The following is a 22,171-nucleotide window of genomic DNA, read 5'->3' on the forward strand; positions in this document are numbered from 1 at the left end:
AAACATGGATACATAAATTGAACACTTCAGTTGTCTACAGTACAAGTGTGTTTTGGGTTTTAACCATACCTGGTGGGCCTGCTAAGCCCTCACGACCTTGATCTCCCAGAGAGCCTTTCAGCCCTTTGGATCCATGCAGACCGAGTTCGCCTGCAATCCCTCTTGTACCTTTCGCACCTACATTATTGAAGATAATGAAATGCAATAAATAAAAATATGTACATGTTAAAGGGGAAAATACAAAATAATAATAGAAATATTGGTAATAAATTTATAGCTAGCCTTAGGTAAGTTATATCTTTTAGGGCATTTCCAGATTATGAGAGAACCATTCCTAGTGGTGGAATATCTTATTTCTATGTAATGTAGATTTGCTGCATGCTATTTCTAATGTACGGGTATATATTAAGTGCAACTGAAGGAGGGCTGTAGTGTTACAATTTGCAAAATATGGGTAATGGGAATACCCAGCCTTTGGACACACTTAAAAATTATTTTTCACATAATTTAAATGCTGGGGAATTGTAATAGTGATTTTGTTGCAGAAGTTGTCTACAGGAAAGTTGAAAGAACAGTTAAAACAATAAAACCAGATCTTCCGCTCAGGGAAATGCATCTTCAGGAGCTAGAAGAAATCCAATACTGACAGCCCCCGCTCCTATTTCAGCAGGGAGGACAACCCAGAGCGCTGCTGCCACCAGTGAGAAAGCCTGCCTCTACATCACCACAAGCCAACCATCATCAAGCCAAACTAGCCAGGTTCCTTGAGCTGCCTGTGGTGCCCTGGAAGCGAAGGGGAAGGTGGCTTTCCAGTTCATGCCTAGTGAAGAAAGCATCCTCCACGACCGAGACAAGGAACTGAGGCTGTTGCCTTTGGACAGACATTTTACCAAAGTAAAAACAAATACTTGCGGGGGGGGGGGGGAATCCTCTGAACTGCTGAAATTTTGGATTGGAATATTTAGCCTTTTGCATTCCTCTTAGGATTACACGTAAAGCAGTATTATTCATAAAGGGCATGTGAGGAGATCCATGACTTGCAGCATGGAAGGCAGGTTGTAAGTATTTGGGTAACAATTGTAGGATTGTTAAATAAACAAGCAAGCAAACAAATCTTATTAGTTGCAGATGATTCAGATAAACGTTTTGATAGCAAGTAGGAAGATTGAATTTGATATGCTGTTGTACTTTTACATTACTTTCAAAGTTGTATTTGCAGACTGATCTGCAAGCTACACCTAAATCTTTTGACTGAAGCAAAAATTATAGTTCCACATTCCTGGAAGTTGCTCTGTCTGCAAACTCTCCAAGAAAATGTGAAATAGCACAGATATAAATAACATTGTCAACTGTAGATATGGGCAAATAAGATCTAATAAATTATTCTTATAAATAGTTTCCATTTATTTCCTTTTGGAATCATAATTATAGTTGAATGATTTGATTACGTATTGTGCATTGTAACTTACTGTATTGTTATTGTTATGGCATTTACCTCTTGGTCCTGGAATCCCTGGAGTTCCTGGAGTTCCTTTTGGCGCTTGAATACAGCTAGTTCCTGTAGGTAAACAATACAGATAAAAACAACAAAGTGGCTCTTCAAAGACTTAACAAATGTATTGTGGCAAAAAAATTGTAGGCCAGGGGCCTAAGGATGGAGGATAAATTTTGTTCCCATCTTAATGCAAATCTACCAGATTCACCCACATGAACCAAAAGGCAGCTATTCTTTGAAATTCATGATGCAGTTTTCCAACACAAAAATGCATACAAAAACGTGTGTATTGGGGGCAAAAAAAAAAAAAGGTAAAGGGCCCGTGACAGTTCAGTTCAGTCACGAACGACTCTGGGGTTGCGGCGCTCATCTAGCTTTACTGGCCGAGGGAGCCGACGTTTGTCCGCAGACAGTTTTTCCGGGTCATGTGTGACTAAGCCGCTTCTGGCGAAACCAGAGCAGCGCACGGAAACGCCGTTTACCTTCCCACTGGAGCGGTACCTATTTATCTACTTACACTTTGACATGCTTTCGAACTGCTAGGTTGGCAGGAGCTGGGACCAAACAATGGGAGCTCACCTTGTCACAGTGATTCGAACCACCAACCTTCTGATCAGCAAGCCCTAGGCTCAGTGGTTTAGACCACAGCACTATAAATCAGCAGGAAGTGCTGATAGCAGGGGCCCAGGTAAGCCCCACCTTTGAGTCATCTCTCCACCTGAGGCTTGGTTTTTTCACTCACCCTCTGACACCTTCAGCACCTTCACCTGTTCATTGTCTGATTTAATATTTATTGAAATATTTCAATAAAGAAATCAACATAAAAGCCTCTACCACCCACTTCTCAGTGTGTGTATGTTCCTGTAAACATTTTGTCACAAAGGAAAGTAAAGAAAGAAAGAAAAAAAGAAAGAAGCATACAGCCCTTTTGAGAATGTAATATTATAGCTACCAATTTAGCAATAGCAGTGTGGCTTCTGGACCAGAAAAATCTCCCCCCATAATTAAACCTAAGATGAAATATGGCCTTCAGTGATGACTGTTTATTCAGATTGGATGTGGCTACTTAAGGGAATCCCCCAAGGCCATGATCCTTCAAACCAAGGGTAGACGGAAGGTATATTGGGATCTAGTAGTAGGCATCTGGGTGACAGGTAATAGGTTGTTATTATTATTAGTAGTAGCAATAGTAGTAGTATTAACAATAGCAACCCCTCCCCCAAAAGTGAGGGCTTTTCTTCTAAAAATCAGACTGCTGAGTTGAGGAAAGCTCAGGAGAAACACCAAGAGTGGTTTTTGTGCGAGAGAAAAGTTTGTGAGCTCTGTTCTGACAGCGAAAATATGTTCCTGAGCTGCAGTTGAGCTCAGAGGTGCCCTGTTCCTAAATTCTAATGATTTTGCTGCCTTCTCCTCTACTGGACCGCCTTTCTTTTGCCCCTGGTCATTGGTAGGCCTCAAGCTTCTAGTAGAAAGCCAAGTCTGCCAGGCTTGAAGTCTGCTTTTAGCATCCCAAGCAACTGTGGCCTATGATTGGGTTTTCATAATACCTTTTGGGTCTTTGTGTCCGAGTCATCATTCTTCTGTTACTTAAGCAAGAAGCTATTTAGGAATCCCTTCCTTTGTGGGCTCAGGGACAGCAAAACCAATTGTTGGAAATGACTGAAATGACTGCACAGCAGCTTTTCTGTGAGCCATGCTCTGTGTTTAGCTTTCAGGTGGTCAGGAAGAGTGAAAGAGTGGAATTGCACTGCAGAAGAGCTCCTTTAGGCTACTGTCAGTCAGGGTTCACTAGGGTTTTGCATCCTGGCCTAACAACATGATCAGGGTTCCAGTGTCCATAAGCAGGGGGGTGGGGCAGGGGGTGGTCAGAGACAGGAAGCGGTAAGCACAAAACTGGGTCTTTGTCTCAAGTGAATTAAGCCTAGTTTCACCCCTGTGTTTGTGCAATCTTTTACTCAGCAGCAATACCGTCCAAAACTAAGGGCAAAAACTATCTAGTGTCCTCTGGAAGGAAGGAGGACAGATGGTGTTGGTAGTCAAGGAATCTGGCATATCAGGTAACATGTGAAGGAGACAGAGAGGACATGGCAATGGACTGGGCTGTCTACTAAAAGCTTGATTTGACTGGATGCAAAATAGTAAGATGAATGAAATTGTATAATGCTACTCACTGGAGTTTTCAACAGTTGCATTGTAATACATTTTGTTAAAAAAAAAATTGGTGTGTCAAATTAAAACCCTCTTCAGTTTGCATTAAGTTCTTCAAAATACAATTCTTGTTATCATTCAGAATCACAAATTTTGCATACAAATCTACATTTTTAAATTATCATATTTTACCTGACTGAATTGGCTCAGTTCTGTTACCTCTGAAAAAGACTTTGACTGTCTGTCCACAATCTGAAATATAAAAAATTAGAACAAAAGAAATTTGGATTTCTTAAATTATGACCGGAAACAGTCAACCCACCAACTGTATCTGCAGTGATCTTTTGAAATAAACTTGTTTATTTTGTGAACCACCCTGAGACCTTCAGAAGATGGGTAGTGTCAGGGGTTCAGGAGCAGAGGCGAGGGCAAGGGAGGAAACAGAGAGCGAGGGGGAGGAGTCCGAAGGAAAGATGAGCGATGACGACGACCCGAGGTCTCCGAGTCTGTCCAGTGAATCGGAAGATTCACAGAAAGGAGCGCCAGTGACCAGAGCAAGGGGGGAGCTTAGGGGGACACCCCAGGAAGAAGGGACAAGAGGGGGTTCAGAGAGCAGCAGTTGGAAATCGGGGCCAACGTCCCCAACAGAGCGCAGTGGGGAGGAAGGGCGCCAGGCATCGGGATCCGGCGGCTCGCCGCAGGGGGGAGGGCATGAGTCAGGAGTGGCCATGCCTCCATCGGAGAGCGAAGAAACGGTCAAGCGGAAAGTGGAAGGTTGGGCGCGCGCGCCAAGTTCAAATGCACAGGAAGGTGGCACAGTAAGCAGCCCGGAAAGGGAGCCAGGTCCTAAAGCCCGCCGCAAGGAGACAGAAGGGTCCGGGGGGTCAGCGTCAGAAGAGTCCCGGAAGGAAGAGACCATGGGGGGCAGAGGGACCCAGAGAAGAACGGTCAGGCGGAAAAGGTGGAGTAAGGCTAGGGTATTAAGTTGGTGTACAGGAGGCGGGGACTCAGACGGAGCTTCGCCGGTCTAGCTTCTAAGACGTAGGGCGGCACGCTGCAGCTTGGAATTGGAAACTGTAACTTAATAAAGACTTTTATAAAGTGAACGCTGGCTAGCGTGATCCTCTGTGAGCTGGGATCTGGAAGCAGCCCTGACAGGTAGTATAACTTTAATAATTAAAAATAAAAATAAATAAACGGGACTGTTCCAGAGAATGTATTTATTTAATTATATTTTATTTATTAAATTTGTAGACCTCCCTTCATCAAGAGATCTCAGAGCAGTTCACAGAATAAAACACAAGAACAACCTTGTGCACCTGCAGTTCTATCCCATGAAATGGGATTGCCAGAACTGCCCCATGGCATGCCAGCAACTGCCTTTGATTTTTGAATTTGCTCGAAATACATGCAGCAGTGGAGAAAAGAGTATACAGCTTTGTTGGAAAATAAAATAAACAGTCGTGAATTGGCCTTCTAAGTCTACAGAGTGAGACATCTCGTGGTGCCCACTCCTCAGCGTCCAGCCAGGGCCTGACACTTGGGTGAATATGAGAGATATCTGGATGTTCTGAGATCAGGGTGCCAGGTGCACTGGGTCACTGCAGCAATATCAGTGAGGCTGAGTCATTCACCCTCCCATTGGTTCAGGAAAGATGCCTACGTGTAGGTATAACAGTCTCTAGGGCATTGCTTTCATTACGACTTGCCTATGTCCTGTCCTGTTTGATGTCAGGGTCTGACTCTGAATCTGTGAAAGTCAGGGAAGAGGCTGTGGGTTTTATGCAGCAGCGTTGGTGATAGTGATAGTGATAGTGTTAGAGGATCTCTCTGTGCATACGCATCTTTATTTCAAAGACCAGGAGAACAGTATATGGTAGATAGCAGTGTTTCGCTTTGTCTTGTGTCTGGAGACAGTGAATACTTTGCTACTTTGAACTGTGTGGCAGAGGAGTTTCCCCCTTAACTGAGGATTCTGGAAGAAGCTGTTCTGCTGGGAGCAGGAAATCTCTAAGGCCTCTGCTGGGGTTCCATATACCCTGTGGATATATCACACTGGCTGAAGCACCAAGTGACTTCTTCCACAAGTCACCAACAGAGCATGCAGCCCTCAGTGTGGATGTGTCACGTGGCAGCCTGAGGAGATGTTTTATGGGAACAGTGACAGGAAGCACAAACCCTAAGTGCCTGAAGAGCACTTCTCCAAAGGCCCTCACAATTTTTACCTGATTTATGAAGGGCGTTATTAAAAAGTAAATTGTTGCAAAACACATGAAAGAAAGTGGTGTCTAAGAAATATACAAGCTATGTAGATTTTGAAGACACAACTCAACCAATGTTCCCAGAAGGCAGTAAGGAATTTGTGTGGGAGACCAAGTCTAGTAGGTTTTCAGTGATGTACTCCTATGGCAATGAGGCAAGGGCAGGTGAGGCTGCCCACCTCAAGAATCCCCATATTTTATATGCGACACAATCACAGTTTCTGACTAGTGTTCATACATACCTATTTCAGCAGGAGCGCCTGGAGGTCCTGGGGAACCTTGGAAGCCAGGACTCCCGGGAACCCCAGGGTCACCCAGAGGGCCAGGATATCCCTTTGGGCCTGGCAAGCCAACACCTGGCAAGCCTTCTTCTCCGGGAAAACCCTTTGGGCCTAACGGACCAGGTTCACCAGGATCCCCTGGTTCACCTCGCACACCATCACCCTGCAAGGGAAGGAAACATACCTCAGCCTGCTTACAACGTATTAATCTATTTTAGCACTGAAATTTCATTTTTCACTTGCTCAGCAGCCTCACTAGCATTAAACAAGAATTCTGAACCAGAGGATATTTTGGCTTTCTTCGACCCAGTAATCACTGTAACAACCAGCAACAAGAGAGCCATAAGCATGAGCTTATGTTTTTAGATTATGCTACCTGATCTTCCAAAGAAAGATTTCTCATGCTTATCATGCTGGCGGCTTTGGTCAAGGTATCCTCCTAGAAAGTTATTGGCTGGAGATGATGGGAATTGTAGTCTGAGGTCCAGCGCCGAGGGCTTCTGGCGGTTCCCTCACTGCGAGAAGCGAAATTACAGGGAACAAGGCAGAGGGCCTTCTCAGTAGTGGTGCCCGCCTTGTGGAATGCCCTCCCATCGAATGTCAAAAAAATAAACAACTATATGACATTTAGAAGACATCTGAAGGCAAAGTGATGAAGACAGCAAATTGAAGGAGTTAATTTTATTAGAAAGATGATTTTGGAGAGCTGTTACAAGGTGACACAATGAATTTCAGTTAGGAGGGATTTGAAGACGTCAGTTAACAATGAAAGTTAAATTAGGTTTTATGTGTCTACATTTTTGTTTAGTTTTTTTGTTTTTAGTACTGTAATGTGTGTTTTTTATATGTTATATTTGTTATAAATGTGGAAAATCAATAAAAAAGGGGGGGAAATAGAAGACATCTGAAGCCAGTCCTATTTAGAGAAGTTTTTAATGGCTGATGTTTTAATGTATTTTTAACCATCTCTTGGAAGCCGCCCAGAGTGGCTGGGGAAAACCCAGCCAGATGGGTGGGGTAGAAATTATTATTATTATATTATTAGTCTGACACCATCAAGAGTGTTACAGGTTGCCCAACCTGTCAGTTGTATTTCTTCATACAGAAAGTATTGATCTGATTTGTAGAGATCTTTCCTATTCTAATTAATTTAAGAGGGTTCTGGAAGCTTCTCTGTGTGACAGAAACAAGCAGAAAGTTCATGATGTTTGGGTTATTCCTTCCGAGAAGTTGAGTACAGCAAGCCTAAACTGGTTCTGTTATCTCTTCTTCAAGGTCATGCTGACTATAAAAGTAAGGCCAGTAAGTAAGGCCGGGGTTTTAGTTTCTCTTTCTATCTCTTTTCCTTCTGGTGTGGTGTTCTGTACATAGGATGCTTAGTGTTTAAGATTTAGACATAAGTTATTGCAAGTTTAAGTGAAGTCTGAAGCAACTGGATTTCTTATGGACAGTGCCAATCCTGAATGTATTGGATTTGTGATCATTATGCTCATTTGCCTTCAGTAGCAATAAAGCTCTGCTCGATGAAATATAATTTTCTCTGGTCTATTTTTGGGGAATCCTGAAACATGTTTATGTTTTCACTCTGCTAACTATACATTGGAGTTCTGCTCTGGAACAATATTGAGTAGAATTCCATGACACAACCCTGAGCCTAATTCTAATCGGCCGGGTACTTGACACACAACACCCCTCCACTCCTCATATTTACAGTCCTGGTTGACGGCCTGATGACATGCTGGCTGTGGGTGTATTTCTCCTTAACTCAGAACAAAGCATATAAAGCATATGAAAACTAAATCACGGTGAGAATGTTAATTCATTATTTGGAATTATGCATGAGGAAATTAACAAGAGGTGGCTTTGAAACACAAAACTTGTCCTTGAACATATTTTTGCCCCACAGAGTTTAAAGCCACAAAGGGGCCTGCTGAATCAGACCCCAGTGCCATCTAGTTCAGCACCATGTTCTCTCAGATGGTTGTGTCAAACCCACATGCAGGGGGTGAGGGCAGGAGCACTCTCTCCAGTTGGGCTCCCCAGCAATTGGTATTTAGAGACCTCCCACTTCCACAGCTGCTACACAGCTATCACGACTAGCAGCCACTAATAGATGGAGAAAAACTAATCTATATCCTTTTCCCCCCACATCTTACATAATTGTACACACCTCTATCATGTCCTTCCTTGTGTGCTTTTTTCCTAAATTAAAAAGCTCCACATGCCACCTTTCCTCATAGGGGAATCAAGCCCCTTGATTATTTTGATGCCCTTTTCTGAACATCTACTTTCCATCCCTACTATATCTTTTTTCAGATGCAGCAATCAGAAGTGTACACAGTATTCCAAGATTTGTGTAGCAGCATTATAATATTGGTAGTTTTATTTTCAATCCCTTTCCTAATGATCTCTAAAATGGAATCCAACTTTTTTGCAGCTGCTGCACACAAGGCTGGCATTTTTACTGAGCTATCCAGTAGCACCCCAAAATCTTGTTCTGGGTCAATTACCATCAGTTTAGGACTCATGAATGTGAAATTATTTTTGTGCCTCATTTTACTGTTGCTTCTGTTAAATAGCACTTGCCATTTTAATGCCTACTTATCCCATCTGGAGACATTCTTTTGGCACGCCACACAATCCTCTTTTTTTAATCACACTGAATAATTTGGTGCCACCAGCAAACCTGGCCATCTTACTGCTCATGCCTAACTCCAGATCATTTAGAAACAAGTTAAGGAGCAATGATCTTGTTAGGGTACTGCCATCGGAACAGGGTAGGGAAGCAGAGGGGCAGTTGGGTTACAGGGAACCTCTGAAAATCTTGTGAAGCAGTTCCTCTTCCTGTGGTGAGGAAAGCCACACCTCCAGTGGGAAAGAGGGGAAAGGACCAGAGGTTGCTGCTGGGAGCCTCAGCACCGCTCGTGGCCAAGCTGGATTCTGCTAGCTATTGAGGCAGACATGAACTTGTGGCTCTATACTGTAAATAGTTTTGCATCAAAATAAAACCTGTAAAAGACAGGTCGGAGTCCTGACTGGTTACTCACAAGCAACCACCATTGCCATCTGACAGATCTCAATGCAGATTATGCCTGGGGGACTCCACTTTCCATATCCCTCCACTAGGAGAACTGCCCATTTTTCAGTGTTTGCTTCCTGTTCTTTAAACATTTACTGGCTATCCCATGGCTTCTAAGTTTACTCAGGAGTCTTTAGTGAGGCACTTTATCTAAAGCTTTTTGAAAGTCCAAGTACACAATGTTTACTAGAATACCTCTATCAATATATCTGCTGACACTCTCAAAGGCTCCACAAGGTTAAATAAAAAAAATTGAAGAATATCTGAAGAAGTGTGCATGCACATGAAAGCTTATCCCCAGAACAAACTTAGTTGATCTCTAAGGTGCTACTGGACAATTTATTTATTTATTTTGACTGCGTCAGACCAACACGGCTACTTACCTGAATCTACAAGGTTAGTTAGGCCTTACAAGCAAAGTTGTGGAATTCTGTGCTAATAGAGGTCATGATGGCTAACATTACAGTGGTACCCCGCAAGACGAAAGCCTCGGAAGATGAAAAACTCGCTAGATGAAGGAGTTTTTCGTTTTCTTAGCCGCTTCGCAAGACGCATTTCCCTATGGGCTTGCTTCGCAAAACGAAGCTTGCCCCACAAGCTCCGGGGATAGCGGGGAAGCGCAGCGCGTCTTCCCCGCTGTCCCCGGACCTCTTTTGAAGCAAGGGGCGGTGGGGAGAAGATCACTTCTCCCCGTTGCCAGCCCCGCAATCTCCGGGGACAGAGGGGAAGGTGCGCGCGCCTTCCCCTCTCTCCCCGGACCCCTTTTGAACCAAGGGGCGGCAACGGGGAGAAGCGATCTTCTCCCCTCCGCCCCTTGCTTCAAAAGAGGGGACAGAGGGGAAGGCGCGCTCGCCTTCCCCTCTCTCCCCGGACCCCTTTTGAACCAAGGGGCGGCAACGGGGAGAAGCGATTCTCCCCGCTGCCCCTTCCCTTGCTTTAAAACAGGTCCGGGGACAGAGGGGAAGGCGCGCGGCACTTCCCCTCTGTCCCCAGACGGTCTCCATAGGAACGCATTGATTGATTTTCAATGCATTCCTATGGGAAACCGTGCTTCGCAAGACGAAAAACTCGCAAGAAGAAAAAACTTGCGGAATGAATTAATTTTGTCTTGCGAGGCACCACTGTATATTTGAGTCTCAAAAACAACACTGAATATAAGACAGTGTTATGAGTAGGTTATTGGTTAAGATAGTCAGGTACAATTGGCCTCCTGTTGGAAACAGGATATGCTTTGTTTATTTCATAAATTTTACACTGCTTGATTGAAGAAAAAAACCTCAAAAAAGATAAAACAATTAAACAATCCCTTAAAAAATTACAACTTGTCAGGGCTGCCTCAGGTCTCAGCTCACAAAAGACCAACGCCAAGCTCTTCTTATATACAAGGATGTTTATTGCAGTTCATTATTGGTTCCACAATCGAGGCATGCAGCCCCGCGTCTCTTTCTCCTAGACATTAGAAGTCCCCTCTGAATCGGTCCCTCCCCTACAGTTTAATAGTTTAATAAGCTAACGCTGCTCCACCTCTTTCTCTCTTTCCTTTTCCGCAGGGTCTTTCTGCCCGTCGGGGTTCCTCCCCTCCTGCTTTCTCCTGAAGCGGAGTCTCCAGACTGCTCCTGCCCCCTCCTGCGGGCTTTGGGTCCTGGCCCCTCCACCTCCGGGCTCCCTGTTCTCCCGCGCGCCTCCTCATTTGAACTTGGCGCGCGCGCCCAACTTCTGACCTTCCTTTTGACAGTTATGCTACTCCCCTCACTGCCTTCCTCCCCTTCCGGGAGAACGGCTTGCTCTGATCCCTCCCCTTTCTCTGTCGCCGGAGCTGCTCCCTCTGACACACTGGAACCTCCCCCTCCCTCGCTACGCTCTGGTGGGGAGGCTGGCCCTGATTCCCAGCTGCCGCTTTGGGGTCCCCTGCTGGCCCCCCGCTCCTGACACTTTCCCCCCGGGGCTCCCCTTGCCCTTACCACAGGCGCCCCTTTCTGGGAATCCTCTGATTCGCTGGAGAGACTCATGGAATCCCCTGCGTCATTGCTATCCTCTTCCTCGCTCTCCTGGGATTCCTCTCCATCGCTCTCCATTTCCTGCCTTCCCTGTGCCTCTGTCCCTGTACCCCTGACACAACTATAATTTAAAACATACAGAAAGTTAAAACTGCAGTAGAATAGACTAAAATTAAAGCTCATTAAACTTTCCAAACACCTGGGTAGGCCTGTCTAAAAAAATGCAGTGAAGGTGCCTGCCTAATATCAACAGGCAGGAAGTCCCAAGGTGTCGCTGCCGCAACACTGAACAATTGAGCTCTTACAGACTATTTGTGCACAGGACTGAATTTATGCTCTCATGAACAACATCCTGAGTCTGAAGCACATTAATGTTTAGTATAGGAAGTACCTACTGCTATGCCAAGGATATGAGAGAAACCACCGTGTTACACCAGCACTACAGAGATCTATTTTGACCATGTCTGAATAACAAATGGCCTTCAATGTGACCTATTAATATAGAGGAAACAGTGGCTCGTCAGATGTTGTTTATCCTTTATTTAAAATATTTCTTAAAAATTAAACAAACAAATAAATATAACAATATACAGCAAGGTAAGAGGTAAGCTAAAACAAATCCGTAAAACTAAGGAGTAGAATAGGGAAAAATTTCAAAATACAACCTAAAATGCCTGGGCAAAGAGCATGGTGCCAAAAATATTGTAATGCCAGCACCAGGCATGTCTCTTTGGGGAGGGCATTCCAGAGTCACCACAGAAAGGACATTTGCAATGGTTAGCGATGATGAATGAGGAGTGTTAGACCAGCAAACAGCTGTAAGGCTATGGACTCCCCATCCCTGAATTCAAAGAATTATCTTCTTTGTCACATTGATAAGAAGAAGGTGAAGTGGTTACTTACCGGAAGCCCAGGTAGTCCTGGTAAACCATCTGTGCCGTCTCTTCCTGGCAAACCATCTTCTCCTTTATATCCAGGAATTCCTGGAATTCCTTGGTCTCCTTTAGCACCTAAATGAAACACAACTCGTATAGTAAATATACCGCTGCTAAATGTGGTACGTTTGCAGAAATAAAAATAAATTGAAATGCAGAGCTATGGCCATACCTCTTGTGGTAACATATCGCGAATCTCCTTTTAGCCCTTGTTGTCCAGGTGGCCCAGGTACACCAGGCAATCCCTAATAGTCAAGATTATGAGAATTAAGTTAGTCATATTAGTAACATATAAAAGTGTAAGGGTAAACCCGTTTCCTCTTGCAAGAAAAAGGAATAACCCTCTTGACAAGATGCAGAGAAAATAGGTTTCAGAGTGAAAGAATGAAGAGGCAACACCAATTTCCTGTGTGTCTGTATGTGTGTGAGAGAAGTAATTGCTCTGTTGCAGGCAGACTATGTCACATAAAGTTGGTTTATAGTATGATCATATTTATGCTTAAAAGGTGAGGGGAATTAGGCAGAGTATGGGGAAAATTTTTTCACAAGGCTACAAATAAGTTTAGAAAGCAATGGTTAGCTTGGCCTAGGTTTAGGCCGAGTGTGTGTAAAAACGTAGAATACCCACACCTCTGACCATACAAAAGCAAACAATATCCCGAAAACTGGCCTGAACACCGAAAAAAGAATTACAACAAACAAACACACCAAAACCATCCTCAGTAATTAAAAGAGATTGTTAAGAACTAATGCAAATTTCAAGAAAGGAGTGTTTCTGACTAAACATCAGAAATAACTTTCTGATGGTAAGGACCGTTTGACAGTGGAACCAACTACTTTGGAATGTGGTGTACTCTCCTTCCTTGGAGGCTGTTAAGCAGAGGCTGGATGGCCACCTGTCACAGATGCTTTAGTCATGCACAGCAGGAGCTTGGACTAGATGACCTTTGAGGCTCCTCCCAACTCTGTAATGCTGTCATTCCTTTCATGACATATTGTACAAATGGGACCATGATATGTGTGTGCAAGTGTACCCACGTGACAAGTTTGTGTTATGCTCCCAAAATGATGCTTGGACCCTTCCTAAATAAGTGAAATTGAGATTTTTTTGTGGTACGGTGGCATATATATCTAATCAAAATAAATCTACATTTGTTTAAATAAATTGCATAGGAAACATACTTAATGATATGGAAAAAAGGTGTTACAACATAAATGCCATACTTTTGAGCCAGGGAAGCCAGGCACTCCATGTGGGCCTTGATCACCAGGGTCTCCTTTTCTCCCCACCGGCCCCATTGGACCTGGAAATCCTGGTGGACCAGGTTGCCCAGCAGGGCCTCTTTTTCGTTCGGTACTTTCAGCACATTTACAATCTCCTGGCTCTCCTGCAAAACAATATTCAGAGAAGGAGACCTAAGAATTGCCCTCTTGAAAGCATACTGTAGAAGCTAAGAGTGAGCAGCAGGGGTTAAAGTGCTCAAGCTCGGCTTCTTTGCCCTTTGGTGCCTCAGGGACCAGAGGGCTTCGTCAGTGTCTGGATTTACTATAATTTAAGGTTATCTTTTACCTTCTTTTTTTGAAAAAAATGTGGTAATTTCTACCATGGGAACTTTGGTATAAATTAGTCTACACTTCCTTATGTTTTATCATTGCCTCAATAAATCACATTGCTGCATCCTATACTTCTTTATTGACAATGGTGACAACTTACCGTATTTTTCGCTCGATAACACGCACCTGACCATAACACGCATGTAGTTTTTAGAGGAGGAAAACAAGAAAAAAAATATTCTAAACGAAACAGTGGATGTATGATTTTTGTGGTTCATGCTGTGGCCACAGCCATGTGATCTGACGGTGAGTTTGGAGTAGCCCAATGCAAAAATCCTGAGGATCCATGTGGATCCATGTTTGTAACCATGTTTTTGCATCACTGCAGCCCCAGGCAACAGTGGGTGCGTGATTTTCTTTGGTGCAAACTGTAGCCATGGACATGCTATGTGATCTGATGGTGAATTTGGGGTGGCCCAGTGCAAAAATCCTGAGGATCCATGTGGATCTGTGCTTTTTAACCACGTTTTAAGTGGGGAGGGAAGGAAAAGCACTCAAGGGACAAGGAGCACGCGTGGAGCAGGCTCTACTTCTCTCCCTCCTCCCCCCTCCCTTTGCGAGCTGAAAAACTTTGCTGGAGGGACAGAGAGCCTGCTTGCTTTAAAGGAACCTACCGGACAGGAGCCGCTTACACAAGTGCAATGTTTGGAATAAGAACAACATTCTCGGCATTACATTCATCTTAATAACAGCGATTCGGCCTAACAAGGAAAGCTTCAAATTTGACCATATTTCTAGATCTTTTTTTACTTCTGTCCAACATTTCTCATAATTGTCTTTAAATAAATCCACATTCTTAGATGTCATATTAATCCCCAAGTATTTCACCTTCTTAACCACAATTAATCCTGTTTCATTCTGGAACCTCTCCCTTTCAGTAACTGTTAAATTTTTCTCCAATACCTTGGTTTTTTGTTTGTTCAACTTAAATCCTGCAACTTGACCAAATTCTTGAATTAATTCTAAAACCCTTTTCGTACTAGTTTCTGGCTCTTGTAAAGTAAGTACCAAGTCATCTGCGAAGGCCCTCAATTTGTACTGTTTGGCTCCGACCTGTACCCCTTTAACCAGCTGGTCTCTTCTAATCATATTTAGCAAAACCTCCAGGACTGATATAAAAAGTAATGGGGAAATTGGGCACCCCTGTCGTGTCCCTTTTTCTATTTTAAATTCTTCCGTTATCACATTATTTACAATTAATTTAGCCTTTTGTTCTGAATATATTGCACCCATACCATTCTCAAATCCTTGGCCTACCCCCATCCCATGTAGATTCTTCTTCATAAAACTCCAAGAGATATTGTCAAAGGCTTTCTTCGCGTCCACAAATATCAATACCGCTTTAGTGTTTATGTTCACTTCTAATAATTCCAAAATGTCTATTATATTCCTCACGTTATCTGACAAATGTCTTCCTGGGAGAAAGCCTGCTTGGTCCTTATGAATCTCTTCCACCAATACTTTTTTCAATCTTTTTGCCAAAATGTCTGCAAAAATTTTGTAATCCACATTAAGTAATGATATAGGGCGGTAGTTCTTAAGCTGAGTCTTTTCAGTCTCTGTTTTCGGTATGAGTGTAATATAAGCTTCTTTCCACGATTCTGGTGCTTTTCCCCCCTCTAAAATTTCATTGCAGACTTCCTTCAGAGGTTGTAATAACCACTCCTTCAAAGCTTTGTAATATCTGGAAGTCAGCCCATCTGGTCCTGGAGATTTGCCCAGTTGCATGTTTTGAATGGCACCTTCTATCTCTTGTTCAGTTATTTTCTGATTCAGATCTATTTTACTTTGATGAGAAATTTTTTGTAATCCATATTTCTTTAGAAACTCATCTATATCCCCCTCTTTCTGCGGCCCTTGCGAATATAATTTTTTAAAATAACTCTGGAAGCAGTTTCTAATCTCATTTGGCTTATAAATATTCTTTCCTTTAACCTCTAAGCTTGTGACCGTATTTAATTTTTGCCTTTTCTTCAATTGCCAAGCCAGAAGTTTACCACATTTATCTGCAGATTCAAATGTCCTTTGTCTCATTTGTTTAATCTTCCATTCTATTTCTTGATTCATCAATTCCATATATTGTGTCTGATATAGCTTAATTTCTCTCAAGATCTCTTGGGACTTTGGTTTGGATCTTAGCTTCTTTTCTCCTTCTTTTATCTTTTCCAAAATCTTATCCTTTTCCTCATTTTGGCTTCTCTTCTTTATTGTATTTTGTTGTATCAAGAATACTCGCATAACAGCTTTACTTGCGTCCCAGATTACTCTTTTTTCAACATCTGTTTTTAACCCTGGAGATTCCTGGTCTGCGAGGAGACCCTTCCAAGAGCCCAAAGAGGAAATCCTCTTCAAGCTCTGGGGAGGGTCTCCTCATGAGCAGAAGACCTCCCTGCTTAGCAGTTGATGTGTGAGGTGGCGCAGAAGCCATCGCTTTCTCACACGTCAGCTGTGCAAGCTACACTGTACCTCTGGCTTGAGCAGCTTCCTTGACAAGCTCCGCTGACATGCTGGGAAGAGGCTTCCCGACGTGGCTCAATGGAGCAGCAAAGCTGATTCAGGCAACTCCCCACCTTAGACATGTCCCTTCGGCTTCTGTGCAAGAGTCAGAAGAGCAGTCTAGCTCTGTGGACCAGCATAGCTGATGTGTAGGGAAGAAGGGTTTTTTAAAGAAAGGTTTTAAATGAGGAAGGCTGAGACAGGGATAGTACAAGATTCCTAATCAAGGAGAAAAGTTGTCTGGTCTCAGGATATTGTGCAAATTAAGCCTCTCCCTTTCACGACAATCCATAGCAGACAACACATGAAAGCACCCAGTCCACATGTGCCTTACCTTTCAACCCCTTTTGCCCTCGTGGTCCTGGGTAACCTTGGTTTCCTGGAGGACCAGGAAACCCTGGAAGACCCTTCACTGCAACAGAAGTATCTGTAGAATGGGATCATTTATTTATTAGATTTTGCAAATGTAACAAGAAGGGAAATAAAGCAACATCATTAGGTCATTTTAACAATAAACATAATCAATTAGTCCTGAATTAAATATGCAGTACGGGTCAATATAAGCAGTCCATATAATAGGTATCCAAACTAGATTGACTATTATAATATGTAGAAAGGGCGGTGAGATCACCAGACCACTGAGTAGTAGATGGTGAGTATTTACTCTCCCAGTCTCAAAGTCTCTTTGCAAACACAGGGCTTTGAGGAATCCACTTTTGTCCATTTGTTAAGTCTCCAAATTATATGAATATAATTTAGAAGTGTGTGGGCATCCACAGAAAGAAAAACACACAAAACACTCCCATATCATCATCATTATTATTTATTAATTTATATATCGCCTCAAAGAAGCATTATCAGCATTGCATCACCAGCATCTATCTGAAATCATAGAATCATAGAGTTGGAATAGACCACAAGGGCCATCGAGTCCAACCCCCTGCCATGCAGGAAACACCATCAGAGCTCTCCTGACATATGGTTGTCAAGCCTCTGCTTAAAGACCTCCAAAGAAGGAGACTCCACCACACTCCTTGGCAGCAAATTCCACTGTCCAACAGCTCTTACTGTCAGGAAGTTCTTCCTAATGTTTAGGTGGAATCTTCTTTCTTGTAGTTTGGATCCATTGCTCCGTGTCCGCTTCTCTGGAGCAGCAGAAAACAACCTTTCTCCCTCCTCTATGTGACATCCTTTTATATAGTTGAACATGGCTATCATATCACCCCTTAACCTCCTCTTCTCCTCTTTTCCTGGAGGACCAGGAAACCCTGGAAGACCCTTCACTGCAACAGAAGTATCTGTAGAATGGGATCATTTATTTATTAGATTTTGCAAATGTAACAAGAAGGGAAATAAAGCAACATCATTAGGTCATTTTAACAATAAACATAATCAATTAGTCCTGAATTAAATATGCAGTACGGGTCAATATAAGCAGTCCATATAATAGGTATCCAAACTAGATTGACTATTATAATATGTAGAAAGGGCGGTGAGATCACCAGACCACTGAGTAGTAGATGGTGAGTATTTACTCTCCCAGTCTCAAAGTCTCTTTGCAAACACAGGGCTTTGAGGAATCCACTTTTGTCCATTTGTTAAGTCTCCAAATTATATGAATATAATTTAGAAGTGTGTGGGCATCCACAGAAAGAAAAACACACAAAACACTCCCATATCATCATCATTATTATTTATTAATTTATATATCGCCTCAAAGAAGCATTATCAGCATTGCATCACCAGCATCTATCTGAAATCATAGAATCATAGAGTTGGAATAGACCACAAGGGCCATCGAGTCCAACCCCCTGCCATGCAGGAAACACCATCAGAGCTCTCCTGACATATGGTTGTCAAGCCTCTGCTTAAAGACCTCCAAAGAAGGAGACTCCACCACACTCCTTGGCAGCAAATTCCACTGTCCAACAGCTCTTACTGTCAGGAAGTTCTTCCTAATGTTTAGGTGGAATCTTCTTTCTTGTAGTTTGGATCCATTGCTCCGTGTCCGCTTCTCTGGAGCAGCAGAAAACAACCTTTCTCCCTCCTCTATGTGACATCCTTTTATATAGTTGAACATGGCTATCATATCACCCCTTAACCTCCTCTTCTCCAGGCTAAACATGCCCAGCTCCCTTAACCGTTCCTCATAAGGCATCGTTTCCAGGCCTTTGACCATTTTGGTTGCCCTCCTCTGGACACGTTCCAGTTTGTCAGTGTCCTTCTTGAATTGTGGTGCCCAGAACTGGACACAGTACTCCAGGTGAGGTCTGACCAGAGCAGAATACAGTGACACTATTACTTCCCTTGATCTAGATGCTATACTCCTATTGATGCAGGCCAGAATTGCATTGGCTTTTTTAGCTGCCGTGTCACACTGTTGGCTCATGTCAAGTTTGTGGTCAACCAAGACTCCTAGATCCTTTTCACATGTACTGCTCTCAAGCCAGGTGTCACCCATCTTGTATTTGTGCCTCTCATTTTTTTTGCCCAAGTGCAATACTTTACATTTCTCCCTGTTGAAATTCATCTTGTTTGTTTTGGCCCAGTTCTCTAATCTGTCAAGGTCGTTTTGAAGTGTGATCCTGTCCTCTGGGGTGTTAGCCACCCCTCCCAGTTTGGTGTTGTCAGAGCTGCTTCCAGATCCGAGCTCACAGAGGATCACGCTAGCCAGCATTCACTGTATAAAAGTCTTTATTGATTTACAGTTTCCATTTTCAAGCTGTAGCGCGCAACTCTACGTCTTATAAGCTAGACCGGCGAAGCTCCGTCTGAGTCTCCGCCTCCTGTACACCAACTTAATACCCTAGCCTTACTCCACCTTTTCCTCCTGACCGTTCTTCTCTGGGTCCCTCTGCCCCCCGTGGTCTCTTCCTTCCGGGACTCTTCTGATGCTGACCCCCCGGACCCTTCTGTCTCCTTGCGGCGGGCTTTAGGACCTGGCTCCCTTTCCGGGCTGCTTACTGTGCCGCCTTCCTGTGCATTTGAACTTGGCGCGTGCGCCCAACCTCCCACTTTCCGTTTGACCGTTTCTTCTCTCTCCAATGGAGGTGTGGCCACTCCTGACTCATGTCCTCCCCCCTGCGGCGAGCCGCCTTATCCCGATGCCTGGCGCCCTTCCTCCCCACTGCGCTCTGTTGGGGATGTTGGCCCCGATTTCCAACTGCTGCTCTCTGAACCCCCCTTTGTCCCTTCTTCCTGGGGTGTCCCCCTAAGCTCCCCCCTTGCTCTGGTCACTGGCGCTCCTTTCTGTGAATCTTCCGATTCACTGGAAAGACTCGGAGATCTCGGGTCGTCGTCATCGCTCATCTTTCCTTCGGACTCCTCCCCTTCACTCTCTGTTTCCTCCCTTGCCCTCGCCTCTGCTCCTGAACCCCTGACAGGTGTCATCTGCAAATTTGATCAGGATGCCCTTGAGTCCATCATCCAAGTCGTTGATAAAGATGTTGAATAAGACCGGGCCCAAGACAGAACCCTGTGGCACCCCACTAGTCACTCTTCTCCAGGATGAAGAGGAACCATTGATGAGACCCTTTGGTTTCGTTCAGTCAGCCAGTTACAAATCCACTGAGTGGTAGCATAGTCAAGACCGCATTTTACCAGCTTCTTTACAAGAATATCATGGGGCACCTTGTCAAATGCCTTGCTGAAATCAAGGTAGGCTACATCCACTGTGTTCCCTTCATCTACCAGGCTTGTAATTCTGTCAAAAAACGAGATCAGGTTAGTCTGACATGACTTATTTTTCAGAAATCCATGCTGACTATTGGTGATCACAGCATTCCTTTCTAGGTGCTCACAGACTGTTTACTTAATGATCTGCTCCAGAATCTTCCCTGGTATTGATGTCAGACTGACTGGGCGGTAATTATTTGGGTCCTCTCTTTTCCCCTTTTTGAAAATAGGGACAACATTTGCCCTCCTCCAGTCTGCCGGGACTTCGCCTGTTCTCCAGGAATTCTCAAAGATGACTGCCAGTGGTTCTGAGATCACATCTGCCAGTTCTTTTAATATTCTTGGATGCAGTTCATCTGGCCCTGGAGACTTGAATACATCTAAACTGGCCAAGGATTCTTGTACTATCTCCTTAGTTATTCTGGGCTGTGTTTCCTTTGCTGAATCATTTGCTCCAAATTCTTCAGGTCGGGCATTGTTTTCTTTATCGGAGAAGGCTGAGGCAAAGAAGGCATTGAGGAGTTCAGCCTTTTCTGTGTCCCCTGTTTGCATTTCATCATCTTCTCCTCTGAGTAACCCCACTGTTTCTTTGTTCTTCCTTTTGCTACGAACATACCCATAAAAGCCTTTTTTGTTGCTTTTAACCTCTCTAGCAAGCCTGAGTTCATTCTGTGCTTTAGCTTTTCTGACTTTGTGTCTACAAGTGCTGGCTATTTGTTTGAATTCCTCTTTGGTGGTTTCCCCCCTTTTCCATTTTTTGTACACATCCTTTTTTAATCATAACTCAGTTAAAAGTTCTTTAGATAGCCACCCTGGCTTCTTTAGGCACCTTCCATGCTTCCGTCTCATTGGTATTGCCTGAAGTTGTGCTTTTACTATCTCCCTCTTAACAAACTCCCAGCCATCATGAACTCCCTTTCCTTTTAGTATTACTATCCATGGGATCTCACCCAGCACTTCCTTAAGTTTTATGAAGTCGGCTTTCTTAAAGTCAAGAAATTGAGTCCTAGTATGCTTGGCTGCTCCTTTCTGCTGTATAGTAAACTTCAGAAGAGCATGATCACTCGCGCCTAATGATCCTTCCACATCTACCCCACTAACCAGGTCATAAACATTGGTTAGGACCAGATCTAAAATGGCTCTTCCTCTTGTTGCTTCTCCCACTTTCTGGACAATGAAGTTGTCTGCAAGGCCAGTGAGGAATCTGTTTGACCTTATGCTCTTGGCTGAGTTTGGCATCCAACAAATATCCGGGTAATTGAAGTCCCCCATTACTACTATCTCCCTTCCTTTTGCATGCTTGGCCATCTGTTCCAGGAAGGCATCATATATGTCCTCCGTTTGGCTTGGGGATCTATAGTAAACTCCCACAATGAGGTCTCTGTTATTCTTCTCTCCCTTAATTTTGACCCAAATGCTCTCACTTTGGCTTTGAGGTTCTAAATCTTGGATCTCTTCACAGGTATACACATCCCTGACATATAACACCACTCCTCCTCCTTTCTTGTCTGGTCTGTGTTTCTGAAATAGTTTGTATCCCTCCATTATTGCATTCCAATCGTGGGATTTATCCCACCAGGTTTCAGTGATGCCTATTATGTCATATTTAGTTTGCTGTACCAAGAGCTCAAGCTCATCTTGTTTATTTCCCATGCTTTGCGCATTAGTGTACAGACATTGAAGTCCATTAATCATTCCCCCGTGTCTCTTATTTAAGGATTTTTTCCTCCCACCACTAGGTCCGCGTGCTGTTTCCTCCATTTGGTCTATGACATTTGGATGATCATCTTCATCAATTGATAGACTCCTACCTTCAGGAGCACTGTCTCCCTCCCCCACATTAGTCAGTTTAAAGCCCTCCTGGTGAGGTTTCTGAGATTTTTGGCCAAAACATTTCTCCCAACCGTTGTGAGGTGCAGCCCATTGCTTGCCAGAGGTCCATCTTCAAGAAACTGCAGTCTGTGATCTAAGAATCCAAACCATTCCTGTTTACACCATTTGCGAAGGCAGCTGTTCACTTCCACTATTTTTCCCTCTCTCCCTGGGCCACGTCGTTCAACTGGGAGGACGGATGAGATGACAATTTGTGCATTTAATTGCTTCAATTTCCTGCCCAGAGCCTCGTAGTCTCTTTTGATCTTCTGGAGGCTATTGCTTGCAGTGTCATTGGTTCCCACATGAACCAAGAGG

At 43.7% G+C, this 22,171-nt stretch overlaps 1 protein-coding gene across 1 annotated transcript in view; it reads right to left on the reverse strand.

Annotated features, from left to right (window-relative positions):
• Window positions 1-22,171, reverse strand: part of COL4A2 (collagen type IV alpha 2 chain) — a 154,390-nt gene that overhangs the window by 42,665 nt on the left and 89,554 nt on the right. Inside the window, exons 20-27 of the mRNA XM_082215730.1 lie at window positions 16,641-16,733; window positions 13,421-13,584; window positions 12,369-12,441; window positions 12,165-12,271; window positions 6,147-6,348; window positions 3,836-3,895; window positions 1,496-1,558; window positions 70-177 (exon numbers count right to left, since the gene is read on the reverse strand). Of these exons, the coding sequence (XP_082071856.1) occupies window positions 70-177; window positions 1,496-1,558; window positions 3,836-3,895; window positions 6,147-6,348; window positions 12,165-12,271; window positions 12,369-12,441; window positions 13,421-13,584; window positions 16,641-16,733 (870 nt within the window). The remainder of the gene's footprint in view (window positions 1-69; window positions 178-1,495; window positions 1,559-3,835; window positions 3,896-6,146; window positions 6,349-12,164; window positions 12,272-12,368; window positions 12,442-13,420; window positions 13,585-16,640; window positions 16,734-22,171) is intronic.

Source organism: Podarcis vaucheri, assembly GCF_965113315.1.
Source record: "Podarcis vaucheri genome assembly, chromosome: 3".
In the NCBI taxonomy this organism is placed as follows: domain Eukaryota; kingdom Metazoa; phylum Chordata; class Lepidosauria; order Squamata; family Lacertidae; genus Podarcis; species Podarcis vaucheri.